Source organism: Seriola lalandi, unplaced genomic scaffold, assembly GCF_002814215.2.
Source record: "Seriola lalandi dorsalis isolate HSWRI2012SDOR001 ecotype SW California unplaced genomic scaffold, Sedor1 jcf7180002054256, whole genome shotgun sequence".
NCBI classification, from domain to species: Eukaryota; Metazoa; Chordata; class Actinopteri; order Carangiformes; family Carangidae; genus Seriola; species Seriola lalandi.
The window spans coordinates 2,191,704-2,204,821 of record NW_019524809.1 but is presented as its reverse complement, the minus strand read 5'-3'; the positions used below and the strand labels follow the sequence as shown (position 1 = coordinate 2,204,821).

Below are 13,118 nucleotides of genomic sequence, written 5' to 3'. Positions count from 1 at the left end.
TTGTGGTATATTGAGATAGTATAATATATTAATATTTAAAAAAAAAAAACAGTTGAGTCATGGATGAAAAGTGCATTTTACACGTTTGCCAACAAACCGTAATTCAAACATCCAGCACCTAATAGAGGAAAGGCAATAGAGCAGTGGCTAACCTTTTTTCAACATAAAAAACCCAACATCATGAATTTGATTAAACCATGTTTTATTATTCCTAATATTAGATGTAGATACACAAGTCAACAAACATTATTTTCAATTTGTAATGAAAATGCTCCACAGCACACTGACATCGTGTGGAAGGGTCTGGTATTACAGACACGTACCTGAAAATGGACAGCAGTTATAATTTTTGCAATAAGTTGCATTAGTAACAGTAGTAGTAATAGTAACAACAGTAGCAATAATGATAATAATAGCAATTAATAATAGTAGTGGTATTAACAACTCTGAATTACAGAGGGAGGAACAGACATTCGTCAAAAGTAATGAGAAATGAAGGTAGTCGGACAGGCTTATCAAATGCTGCAAGACAGACCACTGGATGAAAAAATACAAGCTCCCACTAGACAGCAAAATATCCTGCCTTCTTCTAAAAAAGGAAGCTCAAATTGTCACCAGTCTGTTTTCACTCATATCTAATACTCAACAAGTAAAAGTTGTTTTTTTCTTCAGTAAGTACTCCATTGTTACAAGTACTCTCAAAACCAAAAACTCATCTCTTTGACATCAATAATACATACGTTCCAAGTTCTGGTCAAAGCTCACCAGTAGCACAATGTTATTTTAAAAGGATGCCATATGCAACATCGAATCACAGCCAGCTGAGGACATTTCCAAAAGACTGGATTGCCAGGGTCATTCTGCATTTAAAATACAGTACAGTATTAATGTGTGAGAGTGTGTGAAGGAGAGAGAGAGCTTGTGTAAAGTATGTCAAGTATGAGAAATATTTTTGCTTCACATGACCAATTTGGCCAAACTAATTTGAATCATCACACATTCAAATGAGCTGATAAGAAAATACACTGTGTGACCTTTAAACTTGAACTCCCAAACATCAACTGGATGCTGTGCCTGATGTCCAGAGCAGAGAAAAAGTAGCAATAGTCACTAAAACAGCTCATCCACTGAGGAAGAATGACACCTCCAACCGAAATTGTGCACAATATACGCTGACCGCGTTGGCTCACTTATGTATGCAATGACCTCATTAACCTGGTCAGCCTTTAGTATGGCTACTTAAACTAGACTGAAACTAGGGGCTCTGTCACATATTTGGGATACAAAGTCCCACGAACAGAGACAAGGCAGGTTTGATAAAGTTTGGACTGTACTGTTAACTGAACCAAGTTCAATATTCTCAAAGCAGATCTTCAGATACTCCTCTCCTCTGATTTGGAGGGTATCTGATTTGAGCAATGGTTCCACATTCATTTGAGACTGGAAAATATGGCCAACCTGTTTAAACTGCAACCAAATGCAAGTTTACTTCCAGCTGTTTGTGTGATCACAGCAGTTTGGTGTTTCATTCCTGTGAACTAATCAGCCCTCCAAGGCATGGTACACACATCCAGGCAAGTACCAGCTGTAAAGAGTTGCTTTCAAGATGTAATGAATTACAAATAATTGATTACCTGCAACCTACTTATAAGATAATCCATAAAACCTCTTGAATTCAGATTTCTTGTCCAGTAACTTCCTGTTGCATTTTGGCAGTTACAAAAGGCAAATTAACACTTGGATTTAAGTGACTGACTATAATAACAGTTACCTACAAATCCAATGGTCTCAAGATATTTATATAAAATTGCACTACTGCCTACAGTGTCACAATATACTGTAAATGCCTTTTTCCTTTCAAACATATACAGTATTTGAGGAAACTAATAAACACCTATCTTTTTTTTTTTAACATTAAGTATTAACTATATTGAATTGCAATTATTTGTTTTTAGAGTATTGTAGATGCCAATTACATACAAATAGTTACTCTCCAACCCTGAATATGAAGTGATCTAATGTTTTCAGAGTACATCAACACAGAAGAGAACAGATGCTTAGACACATACAAGTATAAACCTACATGAAGTCATGCCACATATGCAAGAGCGCAAAGCTCATCTAAGAGAGAATTTAGGACTTTTCCCTCTCTGCCATCGCTAGTGAGCAGAGCTTTCCATTGTCTCTGTTACCTGCATATATAATCCACTGACATACATTAGATCATTGCCACAGGGCACATTTTTAACATTCTTATCCTTGTACTTAGAAAGCTTCCTTTAGGACTGTTTGAATGGAAGGTGGGTTTGTAAAAAGGGTTCAGTGTATCTGTAGTGGGTTCAAGTAAGGCTCAGTACACCTCTCTCTGTCAGGTAGCACATAAAGCTCATTCTTCACTGCCTATCCAATCTCACTTCCACACCCCTCATTTCACCTGTCATGAGACCTGTCAGCTGTCCATCTGTCCTGCTCACGTGTGCTTCAGCTTTTTATCTACAAACTGCCCCATACCTTCACACCAGTAGATGGAGAGAGAACGGAAATAGTTATTAAAAGACAGAAACAGAAATAATAAAACCGTCTTGAGGAACTTCATTGGTAAAGTCATCTTACTTACATATAATAAAAACCAAAAGCAAATTAAAGCTAATTTTGTGAAATCATTCCAGTATTATAATATTGAATTTGTGTCTGGTTTTCGCCTGCATTTGCGTACGGAAAAGCAGCATCCATCTGGCCACGTTTGATTAGGAATAACATAAACGTGCAAAATCCACAGCACCACAACTCGCACGCACGCACGCACGCACACACACACGCACGCACGCACACGTGCACACACACACACACTAGAAAACTAATCTTCTCTGCTTTGTACAGAAAAAAACAGAAAGTTGAAAATCAAGCAGAAAAGATCACTCAAAGAAATAATCAAATACAGGCAAAATTAGAGATAAAATAAAAATAAAACCACTTATTAAATATATATATTTATATATAATTTTTCCCAATGAAACTTGTGATCACTTACTGCACACTGCTAAAATTTAAAGAGCTTTATTTTTTCTCAAAACACCTCATTAACTGTCATTCCTAAAAAAAAAAAAAAAAATACATACAAGGGCAAGCCCAACATTCTCCACTAGTTTAACCAAATTTATTTTTCTCCACAACATAAATCAAGAGGATCTACTGTCAAATTAATTAGTTTGTTTTCTCAAACCAGCAATAGTAAAAGATAAATAATAATAATAATAATAATAATAATAATAATAATAATAATAGCAATAATATTTTCCAGGTTAATGACAACAATACCAAGAACACAAAAAGAGACGGATGTGATCCTTTCCAAAGAGATAGAGGGGGAAATAATACCAGAGTGCATCACAGTGGAAAGCCACCATCCAGTGTTTTATTAGTGACACAGCATCAAAACGGCTCTGCTAGTCAAGACTCACTGAACAGAAAATATTCATGCTGCAGACGAGCCGACTTTTGAACTAAACTGGGCCTGGATCCCTGCTAATTACAACCACACCTGTTACTGACTCAGGCTAATAAGCTCTGCTGGTTGTCTGAAATCACCTTTGGATGGGGGCTTTCATTATTGGATTCAGCTAAATATGGAAAAATATGGATTGGCTGAACGAAAAAGTAAATGACAGATAAAACCGCCGAGGGAGAGAATCCAAGAGAAAGAAAAGAAACAAAGTTCTCTGTATGCCACATACAGTAGCTGTCAACAAATTCCTTGGGGCCTGCACTGAGAGCAGTGTGTTTGTGTGACCTGTTTGTACTTTCCTTTCTGCATGCTTCACTTTGTTAAAATTTGACAAATGTTGTTTCCATCAATGATTTTACAAGTGTTTCTATTTTTTCTTTCCAAAGAAGCTGAACCTCTTCTCACGATCCTTCTCTTTGCCCTCTTTGTTGCGCATGGTAACACCTCCAGCATCACCTGAGCTGGGGGAGATGGGAGGCATCGTCATGGCACGGCTGAGGGCCCGTGGACCTCCAGGCGAGTCTCCTGCTCCTGTTGGAATGGAGCCAAGGATGGACCTGATCCAGGAGCTCATTTCCGCCTTTAGACAGACAAAAAAAAACATTAGTTACTATACTTAATATACTTGAGGCAGAGTCACACACAAGTCAGCACACGAATACACTTTTTTTTTTGTTTTACGCAAAAATCATTTGTATTTAATTATTTTTTTTTAGTAGAGTAATTATGTTCTATACATCTCACCTCATCCTTTGCTTGGAACAGGTACTCTTTTCCATCCCCTAGCCTGCAGACAGAGTAGAAGAGGTGAACCATTAGTCAGAGATAAGTTATAAGTCTATAAGTCTAACAATTTCACAATTTTCTTCGTATTTCATCATGGACTCTCATTTTATTTATTAAATCAAAGAGTGTGACAACTGTACTGTATCAGGAATCCTTGTTCTAAAGTTTTGGTTGCCATCTCTCCTCTCACCTGAGCTTGAATACATGTTTCCTCTTCTTATAGTCGTGGGCTACCTCACACACAGCCTCTCCGAGGCTTATGGGTACCTCTCCATGGTATGGAATGCCATTGCTTGCGCTCTTGCCATCTTTATAAAAACCAAGACTTCCTTTTCTTAGGACACAGTACACATTCTGCCAGGACCTATGGGAGTAAAGAAATGGTATCAAGAGCAGCACATGTTGCACATAAAAACAGAAAGTACATATATTTTCTAAATATCTGATACCTTTCTTTTTTTATATCTTCCATTGTGACTAATTCCCAAGAAATCTAAATTACTTTTCAGTCTTCGGTGTCTGGCCTCCAGGGTCTGCTATGGTGCACTTTAGTGACTCCCCTCATGACAACACTCACCTGCTAGCTGCCTTTTTGCTGTGGGACTCCATCTCTTGTTTTCGACAGAGCATCCCCTCCATGGTTTCTGGCTCAGACTCTGCTCCACCCCTGCTTGGTAACGTGGCAGACGGCTCAAGGCGAGAAGATGCCAGCCCACTGTCCCTACCTGGACCGTTCACCGACTCAGACTCAGAGCCCTGTGGTTCCAATCAGACATGAATAATAGTGAGGAGGTAGAAAAAACACATGACCGGATGGAAGAAGTGAGCAACAAAGCAGCCATTCACAGCCATACATGAAGAGCCATGATGACGTTTGCTTTGACGACACTGTATGATTACCTGAGGTACCAACATAGCACGGGTTCAGAAGGTCCACATAATTACAATCGCAATACACTGATATTTAACAGGACAATTACAGTTCCTCATATGAGTAAGACATACAGTTAAAACAACATACATCTGGAAAACATGCATGCTACACTGAACACAGTTAGTTAAAATATCTGCATGTTCAAAAATAATCAAAAAGTACCAGAGGAACAGATTTATTTGGGGCAGCGAATACTGGAAGATACTAATTTGCAATATAAATATTATTATTCACAAAATTATCTTTGCCTTATATGAATAATTGATAACTCTATTGTAACACATAAACACAGACAAAAAACATAAATCAACATATAATCAAATACAGTTACACTCTATCAAGCCTTAAATCCTCCAAATGGAGGATGGAGTATTCTGGCTTTTGTTTACTAATCCACAGATGATAGGATGCATTTTAAAGTACCTATTTGTGACAGTAGGACAAAACATTATCAGCTAAGGACATATTTGTGTTTTTCTTTTTTTTCCTCTATAAACCCTTTCTACAAAAAGCTTGTTAATTGAATCTATCAAATGACTTTCACACTCATCACACACATGAACACATATTGGGAAACAATAAACAAGCTACATATAAATAAGCTTTGAACAACTACAAATATCACCACATTTACAATTCTGGGCTTCACATTTACAGTCACTCCTGTCCTGGTCAATATGAGCACATAAACAAGTGCAGACTGCATATTTGATCCATGAAGACAATGTGTTCATGAATCTGCATCATGCCTTTTAACAGCAATGGGGCTCATTAATGAAACTGCATATTGCATGAATAAATAAAGCAATGGATTGCATCTGTGACAGAGAGCAATGACTTCCTGATAGAAGAAAAGAGGCACTGCAGTTGACCAGGAGCTGAGCGGAGGCTGTGAAGGGGGCGAGGGAAGCTACAAAGCTGACCATGGCTTGGTACTCACACGCTCCAGCTGCTTTGGCTTAGACACACGTTTAGGCTCTGATTTCTTTCCCACTGACAACGATAGCGATAATGACTGCTGGTAAAAACGCAATAAGAAATTGTTAAGAAGTCTTTGTCAGGGGCAGAAATTTGAAAGTAAGTAAGTGCCTTGCACCTCTAGAACTTGAGTTCAATTCATACAGAAAAGACTCTCTTTCTTTGACGGATTCTTCTCTGTAGTATCAGCAGCAGACCTAAACTTGGGTTTACAGCAGCACTCTCCACAAGCAGCCAGTGTTGACTGCCGTCACTTCATCTGTGACACCAAGTGCTTCTTTTCACCTGCCAGTGAGGAGTTTCACTAGGGTCGTGAAACATTCATTGAAGTTTAGTATATCCTATCCCAGTCCCAACCCCCCTCCTCACAGGTACCATGTGTATTTAATCAGGGTCCCTGAGGTGATGGGTGAGTGTTTGTTGCTCTGCAACCACCAGGAGGTGCTGATTCTTTTCAGAAAAAGTGCTTCTTTTATGTATCATCAACAATAACAATAAGCAAACCTTGCTGCTTACCTCTGATATAAAATATTGCTGATATTGTTGATTAGAATGGTTACATTTCACACAAAAAATAAAATATTTCCTATATCCCAACTGGATAATTACAAGTCATGACATTATATGACATTAAATACACTAAAACAACGCTGTTGATTGGATATGAACAGACAGAGACAGGGACACACTTACATACAGTTACATTATGAGATACTTACAGGTTTGGACTTCTTTTAAAACCCAAAGCAAACTTCAGGTATTTTTTCCTGAAATTCATGGTTTGCTTCAAACTGTGGCCATGTTTTGATAGTTTGTCAGGAATACAATAGTAAATATTTAATATTGAGTGACTGTCTCATGGCAACAGTGATGCCAATTATCAATATTTTTTCTGTTCTGACAATTAATCTTTCACACAGATTGAATGGAACATGGAAAAGACACTACAGGACATTACACGTTTACATTGGAAACGAGGTAAAAAAAAAAAAAAAAAAATTCAGCACAACAGAGCAGAAACACTGTAACAGTCAAACCTTTGGAGATGTGTCTCACCTGAGATGTATCATTGTCACTGTGTACTCCATTCACTGACACCGACTGATTGAGTGTGGTCTGGTCCAGACTGGTTCTGTGTTTAAGGGGGAAGGAAACGTGTTAATACAGAAACAAAAGAAATACAACGGCTATTCATAATATACACCAACACCTTTCTGCTCTACTATAACTCCCCTTTGGTTTACCTGGCTGCAGAGTCATGTGCTTGACTTTCTGTCTCAGATTGTGCCACTTCTTCAGCTGGGGGTGGTGTAGGGGGTCGCCGTGCCCTCTCCTCTTCATCTCGCCTCCTCTGGATCTCCTGCTCCTCAAGCTGAAAAGGAGGGAGTGAGTAGTAGTAGTAGTCTAAATGTAGGGTTTCCCTGCCTACATCACAGATCAGTGGCGGACATTATGTACATCATGTATCTACCAGCCCACAGAAAAAACAAGCCATTGATGTGATTGAAGATATCTATACTACTTACTGTAGTGAGTTTCTCCAGTAGGAAAAAGCGCTCTTCCCAGGCTGCAGCAAGTTTCTCAAAGGCCTCATGGCGCTTAATTAGGCTCTCTACTTCATCCACATTTGAGCCCAGCTCTGCTGCTCGCACCAGAGGTTCTTGCCCTGCCAACCAAGACTCTGCCACATAGGCATCACGTCCAAACTGCAACACCTCCAGCACTGAGATGCAGGGAGAAGAGGAACAGAAGAAAGAGGAGAACAAAAATATGTAGACAGTGAACAAATAATGGGATATTAAGAAATACAGTATAATCTGCACCAGAAAATGTTAGTACTGGGGCAGGTGTACAGTAACTCATACACTTGGAGCCCCTTCAGAACAACAATAGCTGTATAACAAAAAGCACAGGTGTGACTCATTTCAGTAAAACCACTGCATTGGTGCAGGGAAGGTTGCCTGAAAAAGGGTGTCAAAAAGTTAAAAACGTGTAGACAAACCAAAAAATGAGTCCTTACACTACTTTTGCTATAGTGCAATCAATACCAATAAAAGTCTTGACCGAGGAAAAAGTTATGGCTGGCATGAAAACTTTAAAGTGTTGTACTGTTTTAATGGAGTACAAACTGATGTGTGGTGTCTTTGCTTCTAACAGGAGGTCAAACTGGATGTACCTGTTTATATTTTACCAACTATCTCTACCCTGTAGCAACATGCATACACCAGTGGATCCATGGCATTTTATCAACATGGCACTATTAGATTGAACAGGCACGCTCTAAACAGGTTAAGCATGCATACCAATTTGTAAATGATCCATCTTGTCTTGCCACTTTTTGTTGATCCTGTCTCTCTTTTCCTGAAGTTGAGCCAGTTTCTCTCGTATCTGTATGTCAAAGAAGATTCAGGAACAAGAGGACACATGATAAGGCTGGTAATAACTCATGATCATTATGTTCCTTTTTTACTCAAAAACATTTCTTGTAATATGCATCAATATGACTGCAGATAACAGTGAGTGACCCATTGCATAATACCTCATCAGCTGCATAGTGATTGTTGTTGATGAGAGTATTTCCCATCTCAAAACAGGCAGTAAAGCTGTCTGCCCTGGTCTCAATCTCTGACTTGATGTCCTGATGATTGGCAATGACCAGCCCTGCAGAAGATACATCCCTGGGGAAACAGAAAGGAGAGAGAGGTGAAATTTAAATAGACTCGTAACAATAATAACAAAAACACTCTGAGCATAAAATGGCTCTCACCTGGGACTGTCATGTGCGTCAATCTGCAGGTTAACACCGTCCATCCAGAGCATTAGGTCTCGCACCATGTTAAAGAAGCGGAATTTCTCCACAGTGTCCAGCAGGAGGAGCCTGCGAGCCTGACCAGCCTCAAGCAGGCCCTCCCAGGCAGAGGTCACAGCATGTTCGCTCCTGTGAATATCATCAGCTTTTTCTCCAGCATAAGCCTTCTGCAGCCGTGCTGCATCATCCTGAACCTGGTTCACCTAGGAAGTCAAGGAGGAAGAGGGGGCATTCAGCATTCTACTCACATGGCTCTCTAGGAATTACACGTGATCTCTTTAACGACATAGCTAGCTGACCTGTCCACTGAGGGCTTGGATGTCATGTTCAAAAGTGTTGTGCTGTCTGTGTAGATGTTGGACAGTGTTCAGATCACGGCCCAGGTCGGAAGGCAGCGCCTCCCTCTTTTCCTTAACACGTCCAAGCACCTCCATGGCATCCTGATGGAAGCGATGCAATTCATAGGAGGCTGCCAACATTTGCGTGCGTGTGTCAATCAGCTCTAGCAGATCTGCCCAGGCCTCGTTTAACCCATCCTTCCACTCAGCCACACTGGCGTTCTCAGGATGACCTGACTCAATCAGGTCATCTGCCAGCCCATTTACACCATCTACGCGCTCTTGGCCGATGGTGCTGGTGTCACGAGCAAACTCCCGGAACTTGTCCCTCAGCATCTGTAGAAAGAAAAATCAGGGCAAACGTGAGCAACATAATTAATTCAGCCAAATTTCTCTGAGCTTCAGTGTCTCCAAAGTATATGACAGAGAAAAAAACACTCACGGTGACATGTTCATAGTCCTGTCCTAGTTCATGGGAACCAGCAACCACCTCCCTTTCAGCAATCCACTGTTCTAGGTCATCCACCTCCCGCTTCAGCTGGGTCAGTCGCAGTCTCTCCTGAAGCCGCCCACGACGCTCCTCAGCAAGGTCTTTCAACCCTGCATACAGCTTGTCCACTTGGGCTTGCCGTAAGGTGATTCTCTCGCTGTTAAATGAAAAATGAAAGGACAGATCAGTGGTTGTGGATCTACAACTTTATTCATAAAAAAGGTACGTGTCATAGATAACACTTCAACATTCAGATCTACTGCACCTCTCTGGGTGTTCACTGGTGACCATTAGGCGACTGCTGTTGGCTAGCTGATGAATGGTTTGGGCGTAGTCTTCAAGAGCCTGTTCCAGGATCTGGTGCTTTTTGACCATCACTAGTGCGCTTTGCTCATCCTGCGAAATCATTAAGTTTCTTAAAGACACATGATTGTGATACAGCGGCAATTTTATTTCTTATTGTGTCTCAATTTACCTTGGCTTTTTCTTCTGACATCATGTGTAGCTCTTGCTCACCCATCCAGGCCTCTGCCTCTGCTGCATCAGCATAGAACTGCTGGGCGCGATTGGCCTCTATTAGACGGGCATGACGTTTGTCTGTCTCGGCAATCAGCTGGTCCCAAAGGCCCCTCAGCTCAACAAGACGCTCCTCTAGGACAGACTGTCTCTCACCATCTACCTGACTCTGATCCTTTCCTCGTCTGTGGATGTCATCAATGCGAGGCTGGTGGCCCTGGATCTCCTTCTGCAATGTCTGATTCAGAAACAGAGAAGGTGTTAACTTTGACTGGTGAGTTGGCAATTCTTACTCCTCACATTTGTCTTGGGTCAATACACAGTTTTCAGACATTTAATAATGAGATGACAATTATTAAAATTCACTTTTACTTTCTTTTAAACTATCCAGCATTTACAACATTTTAAAGAAATTACTAGTATTGATCATTTTGCTATTGCATGTCATAAATACAGATTTTTTTGTCATCACTGTACCTGGTTCTTTTTGATTAGAAGCTGAACGGTAGGCAGGTCTTTTCCATGGTCTGTGGAGGTTGCTAGGGGCATCCTCTCTTTCACCCATAGCTGACAGAAAAACAGAATGAATAAAACATAAGCATCAGGCAACATATAGATCTATATCTAATTTCAGCACTCAGGCAGGTAATCCAACTCACAATTTCATCCTCCAGATCTCTGTTGAACTGATGTGCTTCTTTAGAGGCAAGTAGTCGCTGCCGCCTCAGTTTGAGAGGATCCTGAAGATTTTCAAAGTTGTCAGTGACACGCCTTTGCTGACCATCTACCTCAGCTAGTCCAGCGTCCTCCTGGGACAACGCCAGTGCCTGAGACTGCAGGGACTGCACCTCCTTCTCTCGGACCTCCATCTGATGCTCCAGCATCTAAACAGGGACAGCACAAAGATGTAAAACAATAAGATAGGGCATTTGGCAGTCTCCACTAAACAGATTTGGCCACTTCCACCACATGCACTTAACTCAGCAAGTTCAGGATCAGAAGTAGTTCAATATCTTTAGCATTAAGTACAGATTAAATTCTTTAATTACTCTACATACGTTTTTTCAGCACATTTAAAAACTGAGTTGAGTTTTTGACACATGATGTTTCGTACCAATCAGAACTTGTACTAATTATGTCATATGATATTATATATGCTCTATAATACAAAAGTATTTCTTCATGGCATAGATGTGCTTTGCTTGCACGGTGTGGTCTACCTGATGTTTCTTGAGCAGGATGTTGACACTGGTCAAATCTTTGCCATAGTCGTCACTATGCAGCTGACTCTCAAGGTTTTTCAGCCAGACATCTAGAGCAGAGCAGCTCTGTGTAAAGAGCTCTGCCCTGTTAGCATCAAACAAACACTGGGCCTTGGTGCGAGTGGTGCCCTCCAGCTCCTCCCATTGACGCTGTAAGTCCTCCAGGGTCTGCTGGACAACAGGTTTCAGCTCAGGCTTCTCTGCCACCAATGCCTGACCCTCCTGATAGAGACAGAATACAAGGACAAGTTTTCATTTTCAGTAATCTTGCCATTTTGGCAACACTTAGGCAGGCACACTGTCCCAGCTGTATACAAAAAAAGGATTGCTATTTGGCCTCTCTGATTAGCCTTATTGATTGGCTTACCCATGCACCAATCAATTAACTACTACAATTACACCACGTCAGAACAACTGCCCACATATGAGACAAGTTACCCCAAGTTACACAGACAAATTACCCTTTTCCCGTACCTTGTCAATTTTGTCCAGCCAGTCTTTGTTAGAGGCCAGCTCTGCCATGAAGGCCTGGTGCTTCTGCCACTTGCTGTGAAGATTTCTGGCCTCATCATAAGACATGTCTTGTGCTGTCAGCATTTTCTCATTGATCCACAATGTGAGCTATAGAAAAGAGGACAGCATTACACAATAAGCATCATTATTAATATAATTATACAGAAATACAAGCGATAAACACAAATTCTATAGCTTTTTTCTTATGATAAAAGAAGCCATGTGTAGTCACAGTACTAGGTAACTTTGACATATTTAAACTTTAAGCATGTTATTAATTTACTCATGATGCTATTATTTCATTTCATTTTTTTTTTACCTCCTGCCCATCTTGGAGGAAGTGCTGAAGTTCACGGTTGTCCTTAAGCTTTGTAAGCAATTCATTCGCAGCCTTCTTATTCTTAACATGCCTGGAGAAAATTAAGGAGAGCTAAATGAGCCACTCTTCAAACATCTTATCAACAAGGAAAACTTGCATTATTGGGATTTTTCATCCTTCTTGTACTTTTGCTCTAACCTTTCTTGGATGGAATCAACTTTTTCCTGGATTTTGTCAGAGTTTGCATTACAATCGTTAATGAGGCGCCGTCCAGCCTCCACCACACCAGTTATCTTCTCCTCACTGGCCTCTGTGGTAGTGAGGAAATCCTCATGCTTCTTAATGGCCTCTTCCGCTCCCTGAAGACTGCTGGGCATCTCTGTGTGGGACAGCACATACTCCTACACAAAGAAAGGAAAAGGAATGTTATAATTGTTTTTAACATTTCTTACATGCTATTATCTAATTCCAATGATTTTGATGTTTTGCAGCCTGTTGGCTTACTGTCAGTGATATATTGAAATTAAAACATGTAAAACAAGCACAAGCTGGGGATATAGTGAAGAATTCAAACAACATCAAACTACAAATTTCTGTTTTTCTTCAACAGTTTATAATTTGCTGCAGTTGTCTTTGAATCCCTACTTTTGGGTCCTTCCAGTCCTTAC

General features: G+C 40.4%; 1 protein-coding gene across 1 annotated transcript in view; it reads right to left on the bottom strand.

Annotated features, from left to right (window-relative positions):
- Positions 1 to 185: 185 nt before the first annotated feature.
- Positions 186 to 13,118, bottom strand: part of sptbn2 (spectrin, beta, non-erythrocytic 2) — a 55,363-nt gene continuing 42,430 nt past the window's right edge. The window contains exons 20-39 of the mRNA XM_023404665.2: positions 12,649 to 12,851; positions 12,451 to 12,541; positions 12,093 to 12,239; positions 11,577 to 11,840; positions 11,016 to 11,240; positions 10,834 to 10,923; positions 10,316 to 10,594; positions 10,106 to 10,236; positions 9,793 to 9,997; positions 9,312 to 9,686; positions 8,971 to 9,215; positions 8,743 to 8,881; positions 8,507 to 8,591; positions 7,730 to 7,926; positions 7,448 to 7,575; positions 7,260 to 7,335; positions 4,869 to 5,047; positions 4,482 to 4,655; positions 4,250 to 4,292; positions 186 to 4,085 (exon numbers count right to left, since the gene is read on the bottom strand). Of these exons, the coding sequence (XP_023260433.1) occupies positions 3,873 to 4,085; positions 4,250 to 4,292; positions 4,482 to 4,655; positions 4,869 to 5,047; positions 7,260 to 7,335; positions 7,448 to 7,575; positions 7,730 to 7,926; positions 8,507 to 8,591; positions 8,743 to 8,881; positions 8,971 to 9,215; positions 9,312 to 9,686; positions 9,793 to 9,997; positions 10,106 to 10,236; positions 10,316 to 10,594; positions 10,834 to 10,923; positions 11,016 to 11,240; positions 11,577 to 11,840; positions 12,093 to 12,239; positions 12,451 to 12,541; positions 12,649 to 12,851 (3,489 nt within the window). The 3' untranslated portion in view covers positions 186 to 3,872. The remainder of the gene's footprint in view (positions 4,086 to 4,249; positions 4,293 to 4,481; positions 4,656 to 4,868; positions 5,048 to 7,259; positions 7,336 to 7,447; positions 7,576 to 7,729; positions 7,927 to 8,506; positions 8,592 to 8,742; positions 8,882 to 8,970; positions 9,216 to 9,311; positions 9,687 to 9,792; positions 9,998 to 10,105; positions 10,237 to 10,315; positions 10,595 to 10,833; positions 10,924 to 11,015; positions 11,241 to 11,576; positions 11,841 to 12,092; positions 12,240 to 12,450; positions 12,542 to 12,648; positions 12,852 to 13,118) is intronic.